Source organism: Neovison vison, chromosome 2 (genome assembly GCF_020171115.1).
Source record: "Neovison vison isolate M4711 chromosome 2, ASM_NN_V1, whole genome shotgun sequence".
NCBI classification, from domain to species: domain Eukaryota; kingdom Metazoa; phylum Chordata; class Mammalia; order Carnivora; family Mustelidae; genus Neogale; species Neogale vison.
This window is the reverse complement of record NC_058092.1, coordinates 8,122,652-8,147,722: the sequence shown is the minus strand read 5'-3', so window position 1 is coordinate 8,147,722 and position 25,071 is coordinate 8,122,652. Positions and strand designations below refer to the sequence as shown.

Sequence of the window (25,071 nt, the reverse complement as noted above, 5' to 3'; positions counted from 1 at the left end):
CCTAACAGTCAAAATTATTTGGCATCTATTATAGCTAAAGATATGCCGCCTCTCTATGTGTTAGTTTGCTCAACTAGAGAAAAAGAGTGGGTTTGCGGAGTGTTTTGAAGCCAAGTGGTAGCACTGGGCTCCGTTGGGCTTAGGCAGGTAGGCTAGGTCTGACCTCTCCCAGGGGCTGCTGCCCTTTTTCCCCCCACCACCTTTTCAGTCTTTGGCTTCTGCCTCCTCTCTTGGTTTTCCTGAAGATTGCAACCAAATCCAAGTCTCTTTCTCACTGCCCACCCTCTGTTTTTCCACAAAGCTTTTACATTGCTCTAAATGATAATGGCAATAATTTAAAAACCAACAGGTTTCAAAAGAATTTATTGTAGAAGAAAAAAGAAACTTCAGATGTTTATAATATACTACAGTATTTTATTTTTACAAAGCAAAATACTTATATACAGCATGAATTATTAACCATAGTGTCATCTACCTTCATTTTGCAGCCCCTTTTTTATAGACAAGTTAGAAGAGGAAGCTCTTTGAGCCCTTTTCTTATAAAGTAAAAAATAAAAATAGATATATCTGCATTGACGGAACATTTTAAGGCAGTTTGTGCAAGCGTCCACGAGGGACTTCTCCCCACCTCTTGCTGAAACTCCCCAGCTGCCACCAGACCCGCTTCTGCCTTTCAACACCGCACCCCGATAGCGGCAGAGTAGGGAGGGCTAGAGCCCCCCCGACCAGGCCCAGGCCCCAGAGATCCCTCTGAACAGGTCCAGCCTGGCTCAGCCCACCACCCGCAGAAAAAAAGTTTTTATCTTTAAAAAAATGTGTGGACTGAGGGTAATTTCATCGAATTTGAAAAATCAGAACTCTCCACCACTCTCTTTCATGCCTTTCTCTAACACCCAAGACCTCTCCTTGAGGATCAAAATCACAGGGTTCTTTTTAGGCGAGGGATCTGTTTTCTGCCCTCACATCACCTAGGCCTTCAACTGAATAGGTAAAGTGATGTCATCATTGCTTTTCTTTCACAGAAGAATCAAGTGGAAAGGAAAAGCTTTTAGTGAATCTGTCAGGGATCCCAGGCAGAGAAAGCCCCCTCGGGCCAGCCTCCTGAGAAGTATGTGTGATAACCCACTGTGTTAAAATAATTCATCCCATTCGGTAACCCCCTTGTACTTAAATTTGATTGTGCTCCTCGGATCCTGACCCTCTCATTGGTGGTTGTAGGCCAGTTTCCATCCCTACCTTTCTCTCCCCACTTCCTGCCTTTCCCCGCCCTCACCCAGCCTCCATGTGTCCCCATTTTCCCAGGCCTGCCCCACAGCAGGCCTCCACTTAGGGCTGGAAGTCTTCTGGGCGGATCTTCATCTCCACCCGTCTGAGGGAGTAGCTAGACCCGTGCCAGCCGTACCAGGTGATGCCGTCCAGGTGCTTTTTGTGCTCCCCGAGGCGGTAGTACACTCCGTTGAGGTTGGAGTCTGTGCAGCAGTTGTACCAGTAGCCACCTGGCAGGAGAAACAGACCAGGGCTGTGATGCAGAGTGCACCCTGCTTGGAAATCGCTCGCAGACCAGACAGCAGGAGTTGGGAAGCTGCTTTTGGAACAGTGGCTAAGCAGTTCGAGCCAGTGTCCCCAACAAAGCCAGAATGCCAGCGCTGGGGCTCTAAATCTATTCTTCTCACTTGGGAGTGCCCCCCCAGGTCCCCCATCTCACCTTTTTTTTTTTTTTTTTTAAAGATTTTATTTATTTATTTGACAGAAATCACAAGTAGATGGAGAGGCAGGCAGAGGGGGGGGGAAGCAGGCTCCCTGCTGAGCAGAGAGCCCGATGCGGGACTGGATCCCAGGACCCTGAGATCATGACCCGAGCCGAAGGCAGCGGCTTAACCCACTGAGCCACCCAGGCGCCCCCCCCCATCTCACCTTTGCGGAGCTGTGCGCACTTATCTAAGCAGTTGTCATTGTCCTTGTCCTTGGTGCTGAAGGCCGTGTTGTTGTGGTAGATGAGTGCATCGTTCCCTGCGTTGCCGCTGTAGTTTCCCAGGAAGAGGCGGTAGCTGTTGAGTTCATTGCCCAGGGCGAAGCGGCTGTACTCTGCGTAGCGCATGCTGCCCTCCCAGTCCTGTCAGGGGGCACGCAGAGCCTTAAGGGGAGCTGCAGGGGGCTCTCGTTTTGTCCCCTCCTGCCATGCTGTCCTCTCTCCGCTCGCAGCCATGCACCCGGTTCCTGCTGCGGGCCTAGCACAGCTTTCCCACGTTTGCCTTGAGTTGACCCCACTAAGGTAGGAGTCAGAGAACAAGGGTCCTGGACTACGCATCTCCCTGAGTCCCCAGCTGGCCTTGATTGGCCTCTCTGTGGCCCTTCCCGTCCCCGCCTGGAAGGTGTGGGTGTGTGTTTGGCCGCATCCCCTTTGGAGGTGTGGTAGAGGGGCTTGAGAAGAGAGCAGTGCTCCGAGGCCTCTCACGGCCCTCCGAGTTTGCACGCAGGGGAGCTCGTGCCCCAGGCCAGAGCAGGGACCCGCCACTCAGCCCCCCTGACTGTGGATCCCTCTGCTCTGACCTGAGTCCAGCCTCTTCTTAAATAATCTACAGCCTTGCTTTTGTGGAAAACAAACAAAAAGAAAAAAGAAAGGGAAAAAAAAACCTCTTCTCCCTCAATTGTACTGCAACCTGCAGGAAAACCATCATAATAAATACAGGAGCCTCTAGCGAGCCAGAGTGGGAAGGGGGCGTCCCCAGAGTTGTGCATGGTTGTGTGTGGCAGCCTGCTCTGGTCCGAGGCCTTGTGCTCACCTCCATCTCCACGCGTAGCCGGGTCGGCCGTCGGGACAGTCGGTGGATGTGGTCGTTCCCCAGCCAGAAGTCCCCACGGATGTTGCCAAAGCCCTGCTTGTACTGCCGCCAGTCCCGGTAGAAGGAGACGAGGCCGCTCTTCCGTCTCTGAATGGTGGTCCAGCCACCGCCGGACGTCTCCATGTCACAGTACACCTGTGGCAGAGAGGATGGTCTGGTTGGGGACCCACGGAGGCTGGTGGAGGGGTGTGAGGGCGGCAGGCCGCACCCCCTTCCTCCCATTTCCACAGAGCCTGTGCATGTGCACACACCCGTAATCATGCTGGCTCAGTACAGCCGCCGTCCAGCCGTGTTGACCAGCAGGAGCGGGATGGTGGGGAACAGTTGTCAAAACTGAGGACGGGGGCAAGTGCACATGTTGTTGGAGGAGAAGAAAATCCACGTGTGCTCGCCATGTTCTCTTTTCTCCTTCCCCAAAGAATAACTGCTCTGGGTGGTGGCAAGAAAGGTCAGCTGCTTGGGTGGAGGTTATAGAGTTATCTAATCTGTGTTAGAAGATTGCATGTTTGGTTGATAATGACTTGAAGGGGCAAAACAGATGCCTGGGGGTTCCCAGGCACAAATTGAACGTGTGGCTAGCTCTCTGCTATTTGGTATGTTTGATTCTCTGCCTTGAGTTTCCCTTTGCTTTGACGGTGATGAGCCCGTTGCCCCCGGCCCTCCTAGGGGGCAGAGGACAGATGGCAACAGCTGGGCAGTGGGCTCTGCTGACCTCACCTCCAGCTCGGGGCTGCCCAGAAAGTCGTCGGGAGGCAGCTTGTACACTCCAGAGATGCGGTAGTTCTTCTGGTAGAGGGACGAGCAGTCGTAGATGGCATCTACAACAGGAGCAAATCACAGGGCTGAGCGTCCAAAGCCAGAGGCCCCACGGCAGGTGGGCGTTCAGGCTGCATCTCAATTGAAAGTTTCAAAACTGAGACTTCATTTCTACTACGACATTCACATGAGTGTGCATTACAAGACCGTGTCTGGATTTTGGAGAGTTGTGGGCATTGGGAGACCAAAAGGGGGGTGTATTTTGGCTTTAGTGGTTGGGGGGCTGAGGAGTGGGGAAGCCCTTCACCAGAATAGCATCAGTGGAACAATCACACAGGTGCTTTTAGGTTAACTCTGAAATCGATTTTCCTGCAGAAGTTCTAGCCCGTGAATTCTGGAAACATTCCAGTGTGTGAGGGCTACATAACAGATGCTCCTTTTTAATAAATTCAGCTTCTGGGACAGCCAGCCTCTCTCCCCACATAAGACATGAGTATCTCATCGGGTTGTTTTGTGTGATAGGGATGGTTTTTCAGAAGTAATGGCTGTTCTTACCTATGAGAATTAGCTATTTTTATCTAGATTGCCTAACTAGGACCCTAATGAAGGGAGATAGATTTCACATCTTATTTCCCCCCCTTCATCTAACACTGCTTGATTCTCAAATGGAAATGCAAACACCCTGAGGAACACTTGGAGGCCCTCTCCTAGCGGCATTATTAAAACAAGCAAACAATAGCATTGAGCAGGCTGGTTTTCACTCAGGTTGATTGGAATGCTTCCTTGGCTGCCCAGGGTCTACTGCTTTATGCCTGCTTGTCTTTATGTTGCAAATCTCAAAGAGCACCATGGAAGAAACCACCTTTCCTGAGAGCTTTCAAAGAGAGGATCTCTTGCTATCCGGGAGAGGTTTCCCACCCTCTGAGTCTGGGGTTCTTTCCTTGGCGGTCCCCTGCACTGGGCCTTCAAGAAGAGCACAGCGATGGCAGCAGTTCCGCCAAGAACCATCCCAAGCAGAGTGTGTTGCGGCGGGGGATGGGAAGGCACATGTCTTTGCCACCAATCCCTTCATTTTCTGTAATAATGAAAGCATCAACTTACTGCTTTCTCACTGGCCTACCTGCTAACACAGTATGAAGGTGACCCAGCACCTGGTAATAGAGAAGACAAATGAGGAACGTGTCCTGGGCAAGAAGAGGAAGAGGCACAGAGGGAGAGCTGCCTTTGTTTGACCCCCAAGAAATTCCCTGCTGGGAGGGGAGTAGATGCTGACTGGAAGAGCTGGGGGTGGCCCGGGCAGGTTCCCGGCTGGCCTGCTCTCCCTCGGGTGTGGTTTCATCTCACAGGCCAGATCAGGACCCACCTGTCTGGAAAATGTCCTGAGGATACCTTTCTATTCTAGTCCCACCCTGAGGGGCAGGAAGTACATGCTTAGTTAGAAAGCGATTTACACATGGTGGTTTTTTAATTAATAATGGGATGTCGAAGCTTAATTTCATGTTGACCCCCCCCCTTTTTTTTTTCATCTGAACTGAGAGCAATCAGTGACATTTAGTCTGTTGTCTCTTGACTGGTTTATGATGTGACCAAAAGTTCTTGTATCAGCAGTAAGTGACAGAGCTGTAGGATATCTCCTTACAAGTAATAATTTCCCGATGATTCCAGGAACCCAGGTCTCTTCTCTCTGAATAGTAAATTGACCTTGGCCAGTCTGAGCCAATCTAACTAGAAACTGAAAACTATTTTAGAAAACGTTAAATGTGTCTTATTTGGGGGGCCACTGAAAATCCAAATCTCAGCATTGCATTTTCTTATTTCCTATAATGGGAAAATTTTATTTGAGATCACGGGAAGAAGTAGAAATCTCAGAAGCAAGGAATCTCAAGGAGCCTGTTCTTTCCGGAACACAAAGAAATTCTTCATCTGGCTCTAGGCAGCGTCTGTACCTCATTCTGAGCCAGTGGGAAGAGTCAGGTTTACAAAGAAGACACAGAATCCATTAATGCCCGTACCACTAAATCTTAGGGACATGACAGAACTGTGTTTGGCAAAACTTAGCTTCTAGAGCAACAGATGTTACAGTTTTGGTGTTCATTCCTGCTTCCTTGGGACTGTCAGCTCTGGCTAAGGAAGTAGACCTGGGAGGGAGACTTGAACCCTGTTTCTAAGACCTGTGATGTGACTGGGCAAACCACGTTGTGTCTCTGCTCTCTGGGAGGTTAATTCCTACCATTCATAGGCTGAAACATGTTGTGAATAAAGAGATGGTGCAGACACTGGGTAAATTTATAGAAATGTACAGAACAGTAGAACCGGTGGCACATACCCAGGAAAATAGACCCCAAAGAACCCTCAGTCATCGATCTGATGGCCAGGATTGTAGAAACCATGCTACAGACAGAGACGCTCAGCCATTCGAGCAAGAAGGTGATGAGCAGCGTGAGAACGTGTTCTCCTTACCTGCCGAGGTCTGGGTGAGAGTCTGGGCTGCCTGCAGCTGCATGATGTCGATCTGGTTGTTCATTTCCGAGTACTTGCTCTCGGCTTCCGTGAGCCGCGACTCCATGCGCTTGGTGCTGCTCTCCAGCTCCATTACCTGCATGACCACGCTGACCCAGTCCCTCTCCTGCTTCTGCCTCAGGTCACTCAGCAGGCTGCTTAGGTTGGCCATCTGGGCCCTGAGCTCCTTGGCCTCCTCACAGCAGGCGGCCACTTTGAGCTGCGCAGGGGTCTTGCGTTTCGGGGGCTTCTGCGGCCATGCTGGGTGGCTGACAAAGGCCGTGATGAAAATGCAGAGCCAAGTCACGGCCGAGAGAGTCTTTTTCAGCATCTTTCCTGGGCCTGGGTGAGGAAGGCTCTTCCTTCTGGGGATCTGGAGATGCCCAGCTGAGGTCTGCAAAAGCCAGAGCAAATGACGAGTTGGCACTTTCTCTCTGGGTGGGCTCCCCGCGTTCTTGCTTTCTCTTCCTGGGCTCTTTCGGAGCCTTTCTCAAAGCTTGAGTTTGAAAGTGCAGGTTAATTGGGCTCCCTATACCTTTCCTTCCTTTCCCTGAATGCCCTACAGACTCAGCATCTTAAATAATATCCGCTGCCTGCACCTCCGCCCCCACTGTGGCCTGCGTGGGGCTTTAGCCCCTCCCAGCTCATCTGGGAGGGTCAGGTGCCTGTTGGGTGAAGTCAGCGTAAACTTAGGCCAGAGGGGAGGAGGGAGACAGGGCCGCGTCTTTCTTTCCTTGCCTGCATAGTCTCTGGGCTGAGACAAGAGGACTATGAATTTGTGTGTTTCCAATTTCGGCTATTAGATTATGCCCCTGCCAGCCACTGGCTCAGCTCTATCAGCAGGCCGGGCAGGGTCAGAAGAATTTCCAAATTCCATTCTGAAGGTTACATAACCGTGGGGTGAGTCTAAGGTAGGCAGAGAAGTTGGGACTAAGGCTCCCCGCTCACCCAGGGAGGCCTGTAAATGTCATCCACGCCGTTTATACGAGCATCTGGTATATGTTGGCATCCTGCTGAGCGAGCTTTTAACAAGGCTGGTTATTCCTTTCTCTGATCATCATTCAGTGTTTTACAAAACCCTTATTCCACCCAAATCTAACATTGTGTCCCATTTGAAAATCTCTAACTTAGAAGAGCTCTAGAAATAGGATAATCGTCTCAGGAAGCAGAAAAAGACTTCGTAGTTTGTATCCACAGGATTTGCTCAGTCGTCTTTCTTTGCACGTACTTTCTTCGTCAGCAGTGGGCCAGCATTAGCTTCTCACTCTTGGCATTTGACAAGGAGATGCCAGAGAGGACAGCAGGGACAGAAACTCAGGAGTGACGGACGTGGCTCTGGGATGGTCCTGCATGCTCACATCTATGGGCACAACAGAGAACAGGCCCATCCTTGGCCTGTTTCAAAACTTGGAACGGACATTAAATCATAGGGAGAGGAATCCCCATCGCGTAATAAATTCATATCTCTAGTGTCGTTTCCCCCGTCCTGTGTAATACAGTCTGCAGATCTGAAGCTGTTCTCTCTGTGTGATCTATATCCCTGAAAGTAGGGTTACTGTCATGTCGCATGTACTGTGTTTGAAGGGCACTACTCCTTTGAAAACAAATGGGAAGAACCTGGGATTTCAGCAAACCTTAAATACTTAACATGAGCTTTTCACAGAGAATGTCTACAGAGGTCCCGCCATCCTTAGACGGTAGCAAACTCTGTCTTTGGAACACACTCTTGCTGTTTCTGTGTTAACAGAGCCACTGAGGCAGTCCTCATACTGTTGCCATCCGGTGTGGGGCCTTCACACACGAGCCTGGCACTTGACAACCAATCAGCCCTCCCTTCCCTGCCATGATTCCCCCAGAGTCCTTTTCCAGTTGGGACTTCTGGCTCCCCGGGAAGCTAGAGTTACCGAACAGTTTGTTCCTCTCTAAATGAAAAAGCGGGAGTGGCTCGGGTAGATCAGGGTTTGTTTTGCCCCCTCCCTAGTCTCCTTGCCCACTGAGGGGTGAGGATTTGGCTGGCCCCTGTAGCAACCTGTCATCCCCTGCCCAGCATCGGCAGCCAGTCCCCGCTCTGTTGGCGCAGATACCCAGCCCAGCCCAGCTGGGCACTACAGTGTGCCCCGTAGCGTTCACTAACACGAACCCGGCCCCAGCTGTCAGCATCCGACGGCCCGCTGAACCCCGTGAGGATCTTCGAGCCCGCGCTAAGCTCGTGCCCCAGGACCCACACAGCCACGTGGAGCGTCACGTGTGACCCTGCCATCTCAGCACTGCACAGCAACACCCAGGACAGAGTACCACGGCCTCATGGACCCCCAGCCAGCTTTTTGTTTGTCCTTCCCAGTGGCCGCTTACCCGGCCCAAACAGGAAACTGTTATGAATAAATTTTCATATTCGGGCAGAAAGTGAATCAATCATTTGTGGAGCAGTCCGTTCTAGAGGTTCCTAAGTTTGGATCAGAAGCATCTAGCTGTTAGCATGAATGCCTGCTCTCTGACATGTATTTTGTGAAAACCAGTTTCTAACATGAGGTATAAGTTGGCACAGAGGCTTTCCTTATTTGAAGATTTTCTTACATCACCTAAGCTGCCCAAATGTCAGTAAACCCTGCCCAGATTTTTAAAAATTAGCAAATTAAGAGTGTTCCCCATGCCAGATTATTAGCTCTCCAAACATCCACAACCCTGTGATGTCCTAGATTCTGAATTTCTGAAAGAAGGAAAAAGTAAACCCTTGTTTTGAGTACAGCTAAGCCAGTAGAAAAAACCAGGAAGGATGTGGCAGACTAGACCGGTTTTCCTTCTCCAAAAGGCTTTTTTACTCCCTTCTGTGCCCTTCAGCGAATAAAGTGACCATAAAAATGGGAATTAACTGAGAAAAATCTGGAAAGCAAGGTGTGGGACACCTTGCAGTTTTTCCCTTTCTCTATTTTGCTGGTGGTGAAGGAGGGTTAGCTTGGTGTTCCTGGGAAAGATGTTTATGAAAACAAACTTATATTCTAAATGAGAAAAGCCAGTGAGCTTTCACTCAGCCTGGAAGTTCTCAAAGACTTCACAGTCTGGGCTGTGCTGCTTTGGGCTGGCACCAGGGACCAGAGGCATTCGAGCAGCCTGAGGGTTTCAGAGCAGGGAAGGGCCTCAAGGTGGTCTCTTCTACCCAAATGGGAGTGTCAGGTCTCATTTTCTTAAAAACGTTCTGGTTGGAGAGACTCCTCCTATTCTAATGTGTTCATGCCCTTGCCTGCTCTTAAGCCATCACCGGCAAGATTGGTGAGGGGGAGAAAGAATGACCCTCAGAACCAGACTCTTAGTTTATTGAATGAATTCCTGTCAGAAGAACCTGCCTTGTTCGTTTAATTGTGTACTAAATGGGGATATTTTCCTTCTCCTAAAGTCTTTCAGTGAGCCACAGCTTTCTTTACTCTATGCAGCCATTTCGTTCCTGACCCTGTGTCATTCGGTCTTACTTCTGTCTCAGCTAAAGGCCCACATCCATCCCAGAAGGTACATCCGTCACTCCCTCAGCTTCTCGAAGAGTGCATGCTTTCCAGACAGGTTAGAAATCATGCTCTCTGGCCTCCTGGAGTCTGTTATTCATTGTAGCACCCAGCAAAAGAGTCTGTCTCTGCTGCCCTTGGATTCTGTAGCGAACACTGGTCTGTGCGCCAGCATGGGAGTTGCAGAGCAGTGACCGTGCTGGGCCAGCCTCAACTGCCTCACGGTTTAGTTGGAGAAACAGACAGCTGAGCTCTAGGACAGTGTGACACTGGAGGATGGGGGCACAGAGGAGGAGGAGTGCCTAACCCAGATGAATTTGGGAAGGCCTCCCCAGGGGAGGGATGCCCAGGTTTCAGAAAAAAAGGAGGAGGTAGCCAGGGGTGGGAGCAAGGTGCAGCTTTGTGAAAGACCTTGACTTAGTAGGAAGACATAAGTAATCGAGTGTGGGCTTAAGAGTCGGGGGCGGGGGCAGTTAAAGCCAGAGAGAAGGAGGGAGCCAGGCCCTCATGCAGACCTAAGGAGTCCGAATGAGGGGCATGATTGCTACTCCGGAGGCAGAAGGAGCTCTGGAAGGAATCTAAGCAGCTTTTACCTCTTGTTGCTCCGTTTTCCCAAGTCTCACCAGGAAAGTGACTTTTTGTGGTTGGCAAACAAGATTTTTAACTGGAAATGGGTGACTTAGAACATTAGAATTTCTTGAAATTGTAATTCATTCATATTAAACGCCCTGAAGGGATCATCTGGCTTGAGGACTAAGAAGGCAGCATATGAAGTACTTGAAATAGTTGGGCCTAGAATCAGGCGAATCTGGGTTCGAATCCCTTGCCATCACTTGATAGTTATATGACCCTGGGCAAATTATTTCTCTGGGTTTACAGATCTGTTCAGTGGAGATGAAAATCATAATAACTACTTCATCTCACAGGATTTTTGGTTAAATAAAACAATGGATTAAAATAATTAAGGCGGGACACCTGGGTGGCTCACTGGGTTAAAGCCTCTGCCTTCAGCTCAGGTCATGATCTCAGGGTCCTGGGATCGAGCCCCACATTGGGCTCTCTGCTCAGCAAGGAGCCTGCTCCCCCCGCCCCTTCCTGCCTGCCTCTCTGCCTACTTGTGATCTCTGTCTGTCGAATAAATAAATAAAATCTTTTAAAAAAATAAAAAATAAAAAAATTAAGGCATTTTTTTCAATAAGAAAACTAAATTTAGGGACACCTGTGTGGCTTAGCTGGTTAAATGTCTACATTTGGCCCAGGTCATGATCCAGTGTCATGTAGGATCAAGTCCCACATACAGCTCCTTGCTCAGTGGGGAGCCTGCTTCTCCCTCTGCTTGTGCTTTCTCTTTTTCTCTCTCTCTCTCTCAAATAATAAAATCTTTTTTTAAAAATGAAAAGAAAACTAAATTTGGAGGAGTTAAACTCTAGAAATCAAGATTTATCACAAAGCTACCATAGGTAATTCAGGCAGTGTGGTGTTAGCACAAGGATAGACTCATATGTAGATAAGCGGAGCAGAATCAAATGTTCAGAAACACCCACACATAAGCAGACACTTGATTTATGACAAGGGGGCACCACAGAACGGGGAAGAAAGGACAGTCATTTCAGTACGTTCTTCCAGGTCAGCTAGGTAGACTTACATACCTCACACCCACACACAAAACTTCAAGTTCAGAGGAGGTTTGAGTTCTACATGTGAAAGGTAAAAACTAAAGCTTCTAGTTTTTTTTAAAACTAAAGATCTAACAAAAGATCTTATCTTTAGCATCTGGGGATAAGCAAAGATTTCTTAAGCAAGATATAAAGTACACTAACCATCCAAGAAAACATTATCTAATGCAATAAAAGGAGTCATCCTTGTTCATTAGAAGACACCGTGAAGAGAGTAAAAAGGCAGGAAGCGATCTCCAGGACATATCTCTATGTACACTGTCTGCAGAGGATATGTAGAGCTGTGACCCAACGATTTTTTTTTTTTTAAGATTTTATTTATTTATTTGACAGAGATCACAAGTTGGCAGAGAGAGAGCGGGGGAAGCAGGCTCCCCGCCGAGCAGAGTCTGATGCAGGACTCGATCTCAGGACCCTGAGATCATGACCTGAGCTGAAGGCAGAGGCTTAACGCACTGAGCCACCCAGGTGCCCTGTCCCAATGATTTTTTAAAAGGTAGCCTAGTTAAAGATTGGCAAGAGATGCCATTGGCACTTATTGCACAGAAGAGGATCTCCACAAGGCCAGTGAACGCATGAAAGGCTGCCCAAGCTCAATTCAAATTAAAACCGTCTGCCACCACTAAACACCCAACTAAAGTGGCTACAATGGAAACCACTGATAGTACTAAGTGCTGACGAAGATGTGGAGCGGTGGGGATTTTTGTATATTTCCGGTGGTATTTTCACATACTTTCACAGAAATGTGAATTGGGAAAACCCCTTTGGAGAGCGAGGTGTCACTGTCCTCGAAAGCTGAACCAAGCCCGTAACCCAGCGCTTCTACTCTAGGTATAGTCCCAGCAGAAATGCAAACACACTTGCACCAAAGACACATACAGGAACGTTTGTAGGAATGCCGTGCTAGTACTGGCCAAGAGCTGGCAAGCAGCTAAATGCACATCCACGGCCAGATGGGTAAGGTGTGGTATATTCATAGAGTGAAGTTGTCTTCGGCTGTCAAAGGGCAAACTCCCGTAGCACGCGACAGCATAGATGTATCTCGCAACCTCATGTTGAGTGTTTAGGTGATGTTCCAAAGCTGTGTGTCAGAAGTCAGATAGTTGTCCCCTTCGGAGAAGTGGAAGGGTGCCATGGTCGGGAGAAGGCTCTGCTTCTGGGCTGCTGGCTGTGTGTTGTGTTGTGTTTCTGGGTCTGGATGGCACTTACCAGGGTACCTTTACTTGGTGATGATTTCTCAAACTGTACCCTGTGTATACTTTGTATATAATTGTGTTAAACTTCAGCTAGGAAGCTGACTCAAAAATAGGACACATGTAGTGGCAGACGCATAGTCAGTGTCCAGCGATTAGTATTAGTATTAGTATTAGTATTAGATTAGATTAGTATTAGTATTTAGGGGGGCCTGGGTGGCAGAGGCGGTTACATATCTGGCTCTTGGTTTCAGTTCAGGTTGTGCTCTCAGGGTTGTGAGATTGAGCCCCACATCCGGCCGGCTCCGTGCTGAGCGTGGAATCTGAGATACCCTCTCCCTCTGCCCTTCCCGCTTCTTCTCTCTCTTTCTAAAATAATCTTTTTTTTTTAAGGTATTATTATTTAGGTATACCGTCATCATCTCACCAGAAAAGCCCTCCCTGCCCTCCTGAATCTAAACCAAGCCCCCAACATTAGTCTCCATCTAAGCGCTGTGTTTTCTTCATGGTACTTACCTTCACAGCGCTAACCTTGGGTTTTTTTTTGTTTTTTTTTAAGATTTTTATTTATTTATTTGACAGAGATCACAAGTAGGCAGAGAGGCAGCAGAGAGAGAGGGGGAAGCAGGCTCCCCGCTGAGCAGAGAGCCCGATGTGGGGCTCGATCCCAGGACCCTGAGATCATGACCTGAGCTGAAGGCAGAGGCCTAAACCACTGAGCCACCCAGGCGCCCCGGGGTTTGTTTTTTTGTTTGCGTATCTGCTTAACTGACCTGTAAGGCCTGCGAAAGCGAAGACCGTATCTGTCGTGTTTACCACAGTAGCTCTAGCAGCCAGCTCTTCGCACAAGGCCTGAGCCCAAGGAGATCCTTCCCTGGAACTTGTCAAGTGAAAGAATGAATTCCCAGCAGAAGGTTGTCTTCGCCTACATAAACACCTGTCACGGAGACTTAGAGTCTCTCTCCATGGCCACTGGCAGTACTTTGTCATGGTGAGGCCTTCATCGTTGGCTACCACATTCTGTCCTGCTCTGAGTCCATTTTTCTTCTGTAGGTCTCAGTCACAGAACCAAAGGAAGTGGGACCTGGAAGCTCTGACCTCGTTCCGTCACACCTTGTATCTTAATCAATACCCGGAGGCAGTGTCCTTACTGAATACTCACTTTGTCTCCCTGGAAACCATTGATCTGTGTCTCACTCCCCTTTCTTTACATTTGAAGATGACCAGAGGAGGACCACAGAGCTTTTGGGGCAGGTTTTGTCCTGCAGTGCCTTGTGCCGGAGGCATGTATAACTGGCGTGTCTGGTTGCTTCAACCTGCGTTGGCCTGTTAGTGAACCATCATCGTGGCCTGGGGCGGGGGGGGCGGGGGGGCGCGCGCAGGGGGGCAGCAGGGTGGGCCACGTGCAGCAGTTCATGTTGAAGACAGAACAAAGTAATGTGTCCCCATAAAAACACCTGCATCTCTGGGCTGAAGGCTATAAATCCTATAATTTATCCAGGGACCTGACACATCCTGCTGTCCCCAAAAGGGGATGAAATGCCCATTACGCTGCAGTAACAGAAACTCACTGTTAGCTGGAGACAAGGCCCTGTCCAAGGTGCAGGATAAGACCACACATTTGTACCCAGCTGCCCTGGGAATCCAGAGCTTCCCTCAGGCCAGACCTCTGCCACCTTCACTTAGGCTGCACTAACGGGAAAACGGAACTGTAATTCTTTGAGAATGTTCGAGAAGTTGAGCCAGTTGGGCCAGAGCAACCAGTTAATAGCAAGTGTGCCTGGGCTTTGCAGTCTGGGCGAGGGGCTAGAAGGGCGGATAAAATGCACTCCATGTCCTAATTCTAAACACATGTTCCCAAGGTGTCACCACGGTGTGGCTTGGAAGTATGAGTCTTGCTTTTCCCGTTGTTCCCTGGCTTCCAGAAAAGGCACACAGTCTTGTTCTTTTCCTCTACCTCTGCTGGAAGCAAAAGCACTCTGGCCAGAGGGGTGAGGATTTGCTCAAAGCTCCTCACTTTTCGACAAAAACACATTCCAAGCCTCTGGGCTCATGCAGACTTCAGAAGTGCCGTGTGCTTCCTAGGAATCTGTCCCCCTCGGGGGCAGCCCCACGTAACAGAAGGTGCCCGGACCAGGCAAGCCCCTGTGTGGCCAGAGCACAAGCACAGAGCGGATCTTCTGAGCCTGTCTTTTTCTGTACTGCCCTCTTACATCAGGCCAGACCCAAGAGGTCAGATCTCTCACTAGTCACCAGTAGAGCATACATTTCTTTCTGGCCATTCTGAAGACCTCCTACAGCTTCATTGTACAACAGCTTGTCTTTATAGAGACAAGATGGGCAAGAAAACTGACCATCAGCGAGGAGCAGGACCAAGGGAGGAGTCCTGGGGTTTCTCCTAAAGCTGACCAGAAGGACGGAGGGTCTTTCATTACAGGCCAGGGCCAAAGGGGGAAGTTGCAGTAGTTCATTAGTAAACATCTGCCCCTCCTCTCTATCTAGCTCACCTTCCAGGATGCCTTGGGATTTAATGGGACCTCTCTGACTGTGAGTTAGAGAAGCTGCTTCTGAGTGTTATGTACCCCTGGGCCAGGGCGAGTGGGGGGTTACTGGTGGCAATTAAACCATGTCCCAGTGCTCCGAAACCTTGAAAGACCTCCCATATCACGATTCAGAGATGTCAAAGTGTGCGTCTCACAACTGACAGAATACAGTCGGTGCTGAGTTCCGCCTCTACCCGCCTCTGACACAGCCTGTTTGGCGATGGCCACCTGTGCTGGTGGTGACACCGCTGGTCTCTCCAAAACTTTTTGGTCATCTCAGAGACTATGAATCTTGGCAGCTCAGGGATAGCGTGTCATGGTCATCTTCTGTGAGCCTGTCCCGACCCAGAAGTAGCTTATTTTTTCTCTCTTTCCTGATTCCAGAATGGGCCTCGGCACGTCCACAGTGTGGCCTCTCTCTCCTTAGTGGAGCAGAAGGCCGTCTCACCTCTGCTTGCCCAGTTGCCAGGCAAGAGCTCAGCGCTGCCAGATCCCTAGATGCCAGCTCATGTCCCTTTTGTGTCCTAGCTTCATCCCCATAAGAGACTGAATCAGCTCATGGACACCGGGAAGCCAGGAGACCGGGATGGTAGTCAATGACCGACTCTGCCGGGGAGTCTAGGTAGTTGAAAATGAGCCTTGGGTTCACCCGAGCACCCAGCCCGCTGCTGTTCCCCTCCGGACAGCCGCTCTCTCTGCTCCTCTCCCGGGAGCTCCTCCTTGCACTCTGGATATCAAAAAGCAGAAAGGAGGAGAAAAACCTCCAGGCATCACCAGAAAAGGAGCAGTGCTCATTGTTGTAGAATAAAAAGATAATGGCCAATTTGTCAAGAAGTGTTGACAAGAAAGATAAAGTTGGAAGTAATTAACTGGCTGACATGCTGGGAGTGATGTGTCTGCCAATGGCTCCCTAAATCAGCCGGAGCCTTGGAAATGTGACAGCCGTTTGTCATTTTTACAGCTCGCCTCCGACGGGCCCCGGGGTTGGAAACCTGGCTGGCACAAATCGTGCGCCTTGATACTCCGGGCCTCGAGGCCTTACAGGGACTTATACCGGGTTGTGCTCGGGCCCCCAGGCCCCACGTCCAGCCACAGGGATGCCTGGAGGTGAGGGGTTGGATGGGGCAGCTTGCCTGGCTTCTCGCTGAGCTCTGGGTCCGTCCTCAGGGGATGGGCGCTCTGCTTCCCAGAGCCGGCCTCGCAGACAGACTGCTCCTGGGCAGGTCACTCACTGTACATGGGAGAGTGCCCAGCGCGTGCTCCCGAGTGCTGCCCGCCCCCAGCCCCAGCCAAGAAGGTGTACCCGAGAGACCCATCACAGGCCTGGGAGCCATGGGCAGGACGAAATCATGGAACTGTTCAAAGTAATTATCCAGACTGGGTCGAGTGGGAAACGTCTCTGTTATGCGAAAAAGCAAAATACAAAATCAAATGAATGCTCTGCTCACCATTTATGTATGTAGAATATGCACAGGTAAAAAATAGTATGTTTTAAAAGGTGGTTAAGTTGCAGGGACATTGAACAAAAAGACATACGTCCCCTCTCCAGTCTTGGAAAGATAGGACTTTTTTTAGGTCTTCCCTGTCCCTGATCTCTGTCCCCACACAGCTGTTGGCATTCTGTCTTTTTTATTCTTGAGAATTCCCGCTTTCTCACTTACAGTTTTAGCATGTCCTTTAGGTATTGTGACAGTCGTACCATGTCACAGTCATACATGGCAGTCGTACCATGACAGTCAGCTGTGACCGAGGGAAAGGGTGAAGACCAGGCAAAACCCTTTATCCTTAAGACACTCTGCACTGAGACGTCAGGAAACCAGTTCATGTCCCAGGCAGGCCCCCTCTTCTGCATCACACCTTTTTTATCTTGATGCCTTAGGTGCCCTAGAGCACCAGGGACACCTAATGTCCCAGCTTTGGAACCTCCTGACAAGGCTGGCCTTCCCTTTGTTAATATGTAGTAAAGGAGTAAAGTGACTTTTCCTGCGTCCCTGAAGCAGAAAAGGGAAGTTTGACTCCAACAGCCAGTGGTACTGTTGTCATCTCCTGACTCCGGCTTTCGGTGGGTGACTGAGGCCAACCAGCCAGCCTTCGCCTTACCCCAGCCTGCGTTTAAATTGTCCCTCGGGGCCTCTGTCTGTGTCACGCTTCAGATGCTCTCATGTTGCCTTCTGTCTTCACCACGGTCCTTTTGCTTTTCACTTACCCTCTTCAGGGAGAGGCTGTCACATCCTTGAGTCCCCCAGAGTCCCACGATAACTGCCTGATAAAGCCATCGGGGCCCGGCCAGCTTCAGCTCCTCCTGGCTCTGTGCAGGAATCAAGCCGTTCTGTTTTTAATCATGCTTGGGGCGCAGAGCTAAGTCTCGGGGCTCAGAGAGGGGACAGGGAATGGTCTGAAGTGGTCCCCTTCTCTAAAAGAAGCAGGATAAACTGCTCGATGCAGTGGTGAGGACCCAAAGCAGTGTCCAGCTTGGCCGCATCTTGGCTGGTCAGGAGCTCCCCGGTCAGAGCTGCCAGGGTCCCCATCAGCTGCTGTGCGTGTGTGTCACCAGCCCGGCGCTAAGGGAATCCAGAGAATTCTTACTTGACAAGGAACCAAATAAAACACAGACTGTGGTCTGCACTAGAAATAGGCAGAAGAAAGGAGACCCAGAGCCATTTGGGAAGCGAGTGCATAACGTTCTCATAAATTCCTGATGGGAGCACTAGGAAAGCCTAAGTGGTCGCCCAGATGTGACCGCAGCTGCTCCCTATTTGACTGACTTTCCGACAGGCTCAGGCTTCGCTCTTAATAGCCTGAAGGTCACCGAGGCTAAGAGAGGAGGTCGATAATCGGATGAGCCACACAAGAAGGAATTAGTTATCAGGCCAAATTACTTTGGATTTGACATCAGTCCAGAAGCCTGTGGAGCAATGACTTTGAAACGCCTTCAGGAAACAACAGAATTCCTCAGGGCATTCGGATGCCAAGTCAGAAACCCTCGGACTGCCGTGCTGGGGGGCCAGCACTAAGACCTCGAGCAGGTGGCCCCTGACCCTTCCAGTCGGTCTCACCCTGCCCGTGACAAGCCCTGAGGAAAAGCTTGAAGGGGAGAGTCCCAGAGAAGGGAGCAGACTCCCTCCCAGTCCTCCTCGCTCCTCAGCCATCCCTCTTGCTGGGGCGCCCGCGGAGGCCACGAGAGATGCTCCCTCACGTCTGAGTCGCTTTGCCGCCCTTGTGCTTTCCGTGCTTCTGCGGAGGAATTTTCGGACGTGGGGAGAAAAGGCACATGGTGTCACATGTGTGCCAGGGAAGGCACTCGTCCTTAGTCATTAATTCAGCTCGACTCTAGAATACGTTTCCCTCCATTGCCAGGAATTTCCCCAGATTCTAGTTCTTAACTCAGCTTCCCTTAATAAAAATTAAATCTTGGGGTAGAGAAGGGGAGGTGGGCAATGAGTGAAAAGGCTCTGATGGCCTCCTCCCCGCTTGCTGCCCTTGCCCAGTGTTTGTCTGTCTCTTCACGGTCTCTTACGCCAGGTTCGGCGGTGGTGTTGGCATTTACTACATGGATCGGCAATTTCTGGTGGCTCTGTGGATTTTGTGACCATTAAGTTCTCCCTTGGCTGCTCCCCCTGGAAGACAGAGCGGGATGCAGAGAGACCCCCATGGCGCATGGGGACGGCCGTGGGCTTCGGCAGCCACCAGCTCACAGAGATCGCTTTCCCTCTGGGGCCTCAGCGCTCGTCAGGGGTAGACGGGAAATCTGTCGCCCTGTCATTCCAGGCTGTTCTCAAGGGCACGTTGCCACCTAACCTTCAGCTCCGTCATCTTGTTGGTTGTGAGATCTTTTTACCTGGACTGATGTCAGCGGGGTCTGCTGCTTGGCCCGGCTCGCCCTACTTAAGCCTGCAGCAGTAATCGGGGGACACGGAGGGGTGCGCAGGGGAGCGTTTAGAGAATGGACTATAGAAAGCTCCCAGCGGCCCCATAAAACAAGAGCTCCTCGTTAAGGGGGCTTGAGCAAAGGTGATGTCTTCCCACGAGCCAGACATACAGTCTCTCTCTTCAGTCTCATAAAACCGCGTCTGAGTCTGAAAGGGACTATTTCAGAGGACAGGCGCATGTCACCCAAGCAGGCAGGAGACTGGGCACTTAGCTACTGAGTTTCCGACAGATGCTTATTTACCCCACGCTTTGCAGCCCAGGCTCTGTCCGTGAGCCTGGTAGCGTCCAACAGGTTGCCTTGGAAAAGCCCGCTGGGGCCACCCAGCTGGCCTTTTGGTTGGGAGCCTTCAAGGCCTATCAACAGCTTCTGAGAGGAAAGGAGAGCTAGGAGTTGGGAGCTCAGGGGTAGAGGGGAGCATCAGCCGTAGCATCCCTTGAGGGGATGAAGGGATGAAGCCTGGCACGGCTGCTTCCTCCCACACGGCGAGTTATATGGAGAGAGTCAGCTCACTCATAGGCACCGTCTGGTGCTCGCTTTCCTGCACCGCGCAGCCGTCCACGCGGGCCTGCTGATTCAAGGATAGAAGGCGCCGGCCCTCTACGCCTACAGCACACCTTTAGTTATTACCAAAGATCCTTTTGAATGGTATGGGAGCCTGTGACCCGGGCCACGGTTGGTTCATACGTAAAATGGGAATGTTAATATTAGTGTCTAGCTTACTGAGTTGAGATTACACATCTAAGCAGTAACCCCAGTGCCTGGCACACGCAGTCAGTGCTCAGTAAACTCAGGTATCTTTCTGTTGTTATTATAATATGTTGCCTCCGTCCGGGGAATGCCAGAGGTCATGGAGCAAGGAGAAGAAGTTGAGGTCCCCAACGACCAGGAGTTTGGTCAGCTAACCTCTGGAACTTCACACAAGCTGTCGTGCCCTCCAGCAGCCTTGTAGCGTGCCTGGGAGGCTCCATGGGAGGCAAGAAGAGAGAAATGTAGCTTGGGGAGAAAATCTTATAGGAAAATAAAGGGGAACAGGGAGGAAGAAAGAACAAATGGAGACAGCAGCTGGGGAGCTTAAAATCCCTGCTCTGAAAGTCACTTGTAGGTGTGTACCTTCTTCCCTTAAGGTCCTTGATTCAGAGGCCAGGGATTTCCTATGTGAAAGGGACCCTCTCTCAGGCTGACCCCACTCCTTTCTCATGGCTATGTCTCCGTGCATTTAGACAAAGTTGTAATGTTGCTGTGATTGTCCATACTCTTGGGCAGAGCTTATCAGGAGTCACGTGACACACCTCCAGGTTTCCCGGTACTTGCTGAAGTTCCCTCCAAGGAACCCAGCCCCTCTCTTTCCTTCCCACTGGGCTCCGTCTGCAGCCTCCACATTTAGGTGGGAAGCCTCGTGCAGGTGACTTACTCGAACTTTCCCTTAAAGGAGTGGGAGCCATATGATGAGTTTGGGTTGTTTTTGTGTGTATGTCTGTTTTTAACTTGCAAACCTCCGTTGGTCTGTCCTTAGAGGAGGGATATCAAAGCTGTAGCAATATTAAGGTAAAACTTGTATTTTTCCTCTGAAATTCTTAATCAGTACTTGCTGATTTTGGTCCGTTTGTTGTTGGGTGCTCTCCTTTATGCATGATGGGTGGGAGAGTGGAACGGGGAGAGCCTTTTGCTTGTCTCCAGTTTTGTGTTGCTTTGTCTGGGGTGAGGCAAGCTTCGGCAGTGTTTGTAATTTGTTCTTGAAAATAGCTCTTGCTCCAGAACACAAGATTGGAAGACATTTATTGGAACTCCTGGATTTTTGTCTGATTCTTAGAGTTAACATCTTATGCTCTTGGCAAGGAACACATTGTCCTCCTCATCGGAGCAGTTAATATTTCTGCCATGGCCATCCCAGTAATCCACACTGGAACCAAAAAGAATGTATGGACTCTATAATTGTATGTATTTACGTGTGGTATGTTGTTTATGGTCGCAGAGCCAGGCCTCCGGAAGTGTAAGCCCAGGCTTTCCGGCTCTGCAGCCAAAGCTGCTCCAACCCGTACTCACCTTACCGAAGGAGAGTCACGAGGCTGCTTCAGATCATCTGGGGACGTCCCTCCCCATGCATGGTGGGCCTTGGGGAAAATTGCTGCCCTTTCGGGCCTGAGTCTCCCCAGGAGTGAAATGAGACTGGTAATACCTTTGCACTCTCTCAGACATGCGTGAGGTCAATGGAATGATAGGTCAGAAGGATTATTTGAAATGTGCTTTGTAAACATGAGGCATTAGATTATTACTTTCACAAATGTGAACTTCTCTGGTTTGACAGATTATGGGCAGTTCCTTCGTGGTTTTATTGGAATAAATGTGGTAGAACTTGAATTTTAAAAAATAATATTTATCCCAGCAGTCTCTTGCCATATTACCACATTAAACCCAAATCCTGGAATTTCCCAAAACCACTTAAAAATTAATTCTCGTCAAGTAGACAGTTTGTACTTAGGGCAGTAAACCAGATCCCTTGCTCAATAGAACAGTTTAGACTCCCAAGCTGGACTGTCAGAGTTTGCTCCCCACTTAGGAACAGATAAAATCACTGTTGGCCCGTGACTTTCTCAGGCCCGTTTATCCCTCATTTCCTTCCTGAACATAAGAGTTGGCTTCGTTGCCATTTCCCCTCATACATTCGTTCCTGTTGGAACAAGGGTCTGAGCTCGTGCAGCTTCCGGGACCTCTCCGCAGCCTCTCTGGTTAACCAGCTCTAGGCTCAGCCCGTTGCTGCTGCTGCCTAGTTGTCCCGATAGGTGACATTTCCCCAGTCGGCCCCAGGGGCCACGCGCTGCCCACCGATTACAGCAGAGTAGTGTGTTGTTGGTGAAAAACATCGTCCCATGGGACTCTGGGTGGGGTCCCTTTGCTGCCCACTGCAGAGGCTGGGGGTGCTCCTCGAAGACCATCTAAGGAAGAATCCGACTTTGATGGAAATGGGCTCTCGCAGGGGAGCAGTCGAGATGGTTGCACGGCCACGGTCCCTGGGGTTCGCTCTCACTAACGGGGGTGACCCAGCCTCAGCGCCACTTCTGTGTCTCATTCCTGAAGGCTGCTGATGAGAGGAAGTGAGAGGTACAAGTTCAGAGGGACCTCATCTGGTTATGTTCTGTTGGGGACCCAGGGATTCTAGTTCTTAGAAACCAGACATGCTGCCTGACAGTATCCGAGAGGACACCAGTCTGTGCCGTTCAGAGAAAGGGCCCGGGAGCCAGTGAGCCTTCCTGTCTGCCAGACGCTGCCCCTCAAAACCAAGAGTGTGGGATCAAGATGCCAGCATCCTGCCGGTGCAGTCACCAGGCCGGACTTGCGGGGAGCTCAGACACAGTCAGTGCCGCCTGTGCACCTGCAAGGCGCTGTCCCCGGCGTGCTGCTGTGCCGCCCGCCCACCATGGCCCCTGCGCCTCCCACCCCCCGACACGTTGAGAGTAACCAGCTCTCCTTTTGTTTCCCCAGCATTAACAATAAGCTACAGCAGCCAGAGGCAGCCGCCGGGGTGCTGGAGTACGCCATGAAACACTTCGGAGAGCTGGTAAGTGCCTCGTTCCTTTTAGGAAAGCAAGAAGTAGCGCCGTGGCAAGGGAGGCACTCGGCCGCAACCCTGAGAGAGTTCCTTCCTTTTTTTGTTTTGTGTTTTTTTCTCCCAATCGATGATGTCTGTTGCTGACTTTCATGTATCGAGGGAGACCATGGCTCTGTGGACTGTATTCAAACCAAATACAGATCACGAGGATAGACTCTGACGAATAGGGAGTAGCTGGTATATTTCAGACTCCTGGTGTGCCCCTGGCCCCTGGCTGCGCACTCTCCGTACGCCGTCTCCTTGGGTCCTCACGCCGGCCCTGGTCTGGGTTAGCCCATTCCACGGGCAAGGGGCCTGTGGTCCCAGTGGAGTCACAGGTTTGCCTGAGCCAATAGTGAATCAGTGGCTGAGCCAGGACTTGAACCCAGGCAGTCTGGCCTCGTCCGTATAACCCCGGCCTGAGTTATTTCGTGTCGTCCGTGGCCCCGAGCCTCGCCGCCAGCCCACAGTTAATGCTCCGTACCCGCCTTGGAAGAAACCATAGCCAGTTCTCCATGAAACAGCATTCTATCACTTACCCGTGCTGTTGGAATTGGTCCGTCTCATTATTGCTCACATAGCTTCTCTCCTGCCGTCTTGGCCTCACCAGCATTCAAATGTTCCCGTTCCCCTCTATGGTCCTGGGAGGGTGCTTTGGTACCTTCCTAACCACATATGAAGCATTGACTTAATCAACATGGCATTGACTTCCCAGAAGATCAAGAAGTCTGGATCTGTGTATTTGATGAGGAACCTTTTGTTAGTCGAATAGGCTGCTTACTCCGATTTGCCAGAATCCAGAGCCCGGTGTATTAGAGTATAGAAATTCAGGGCTGCTTCACAGGTTTTTGCCTCACACAGGGGCTAGGAAATTGGACTGAAATTTTTCAGGGAGTATGTTGCCGTCTCAGGGACAGATTTGTCACTAGACCAAGACGACAGCTCTCCCGACGACAGAGCAGAAGGGACGTCTCACCCACCTTTGTCACTACCCTCATTCGTAGAGGGAAGATCAGCTAAGGGGGCACTTAACATCGCCCCCCAGACAAAGATGCCCCCTCCTTCAATGTCCCTAGAGCTTGGGCCGCAGTCAGTGCCCAGAGAAGCAAGGATTCACGACCATCTGGCTTTCGGGTGATCTGCCAGCGGATAGCTTCTACCCAGCGGCTCAGAGGACCAACCTTTAGTGGAAGTTCCTCGTCTCTAGATTCTAAAGGGGACCCTCCGCTCCAGGATTATTGCTAAACCTAGGGTGGATTTTCTGTTATGTTTAGGTAGCTGAAGCAAATTAAGCTTGACAACGGTTTGCCTTTTCTTGGCAGAGCCTGTGCTTTCTCAGCACAATTTATGTAACAGCAATCTCATTAGATGCTTGTGTGATTCATTGCTTAAACCTTATAGTTTCTGCAATCTATGGCAATTCAAAATCTGCCCCCTGCCTGACCTGCTCCATACGCCGCTCCCTTTGCTTTCTGCTCGTTCATGCCGAGCCTGTGCCATCCGCCAGTCACGAGCCCCTTTCTCTTGCCCGCCCAGGGTAGAAATCCCAAATGGGAAGACTGGTGTTCATTTTCAGTCTAAGCGTTTTTCATGGGACACTGTCTTCATGGTGACTCTTCTAAAAGACAGCGACTCCACTACATTTTCTCTTTCATGTTCTTCTCAATAGGCTTGGAAGAGGCAGTTTAGGTAGTTCGACCTTACAGAGAGCCAGACATGCCCCCGTTGGTGGGGGTGGTGGGGTGGTGAGCTCTACCATTCACTGACACTGGGGAGAGGGCCGCTGGGCTGCAGTGGGGATGGGCTGTGCCAAAAACAGACGAGGGGACTTGGGCACGAGTTCACAACCAAAAATAGAAGTGACCTCCTTGCAGAAGTTCAGGAAGAAAAAGGTCCTTTCAGAGAGCTCAGCTCAGTAGCTGTCAGCACAAGTACCTATTCAAATACCAGTTCCATTTAGAAAGTAGCGGGCGGTATGGGGGAAACTCACGTGGGCCCTGCATTGTATCATACAGACTCCACTGCGGAACCATCTTGCTGTTAGAAAAAACCCTGGAGAGCCACTACGCTGGCCTCGTAGAGAAATAGCCTCTTACTAAGCTGGTGATGGAGAAGCCCAGAAGACAGACGGTGGTGGGGGGTCAGTGGGCGGCAGGCAGAGAGTCCCGTCCCCAGACCACTTAGAGAGCCGGAGTCTGCAGCCCGTCTTCCTCACGTGGCCGGCACTGCGTTTCAGCGTGGCACCCCATCTGCCCGGGGAATGGAAACCAGCCCTTGGCCCCTGACGCTGGTAAAGCTGCCAAGCGCTGAGCAGGAGGGAACATTGGATGGAAGGAGGAAAGGTTTTCCAAAGAATTTTAAGTGGTCGTGTTATATTGTGCTTTAAACCATTATTTCCTGAAAGTTTAAAAACCAGAGAATCAGGAGCTTTTAAAAAGCGGGTTATTTTCCTCCAGCAGCTATGCAGATATGCCTGGTCTTTCAGGCCCCTTCAGGAAAGCAGCTACCATCCCGGGCCTGTGGCCACCGTCCACAGTGCAGTGGATCAAG

At 50.5% G+C, this 25,071-nt stretch overlaps 2 protein-coding genes across 2 annotated transcripts in view; one reads left to right on the top strand and one right to left on the bottom strand.

Moving 5' to 3' along the window:
- The window catches only part of MTOR (mechanistic target of rapamycin kinase), a 128,970-nt gene that overhangs the window by 63,926 nt on the left and 39,973 nt on the right, over nucleotides 1-25,071 (top strand). Inside the window, exon 29 of the mRNA XM_044237143.1 lies at nucleotides 22,416-22,491. Coding sequence (XP_044093078.1) covers nucleotides 22,416-22,491 — 76 coding nt within the window. The remainder of the gene's footprint in view (nucleotides 1-22,415; nucleotides 22,492-25,071) is intronic.
- On the bottom strand, nucleotides 398-6,709 carry ANGPTL7 (angiopoietin like 7). The gene is made up of 5 exons (XM_044237144.1): nucleotides 6,060-6,709; nucleotides 3,561-3,661; nucleotides 2,784-2,978; nucleotides 1,915-2,113; nucleotides 398-1,496 (listed from the first exon to the last, which is right to left on the bottom strand). Exons 1-5 carry the CDS (start codon nucleotides 6,427-6,429, stop codon nucleotides 1,327-1,329), a joined length of 1,035 nt encoding a protein of 344 aa, XP_044093079.1. The 5' UTR covers nucleotides 6,430-6,709; the 3' UTR covers nucleotides 398-1,326.

Excerpts from the sequence above, each read along its gene's own strand:
- ANGPTL7 (XM_044237144.1), bottom strand. The coding sequence starts at position 6,429 with ATGCTGAAAAAGACTCTCTCGGCCGTGACTTGGCTCTGCATTTTCATC. Across the intron at positions 2,979-3,560 it reads TGGGCAGCCCCGAGCTGGAG|GTGTACTGTGACATGGAGAC; the intron begins GTGAGGTCAGCA and ends TCTCTGCCACAG. Across the intron at positions 2,114-2,783 it reads GGCTACGCGTGGAGATGGAG|GACTGGGAGGGCAGCATGCG; the intron begins GTGAGCACAAGG and ends GCCCCCTGACAG.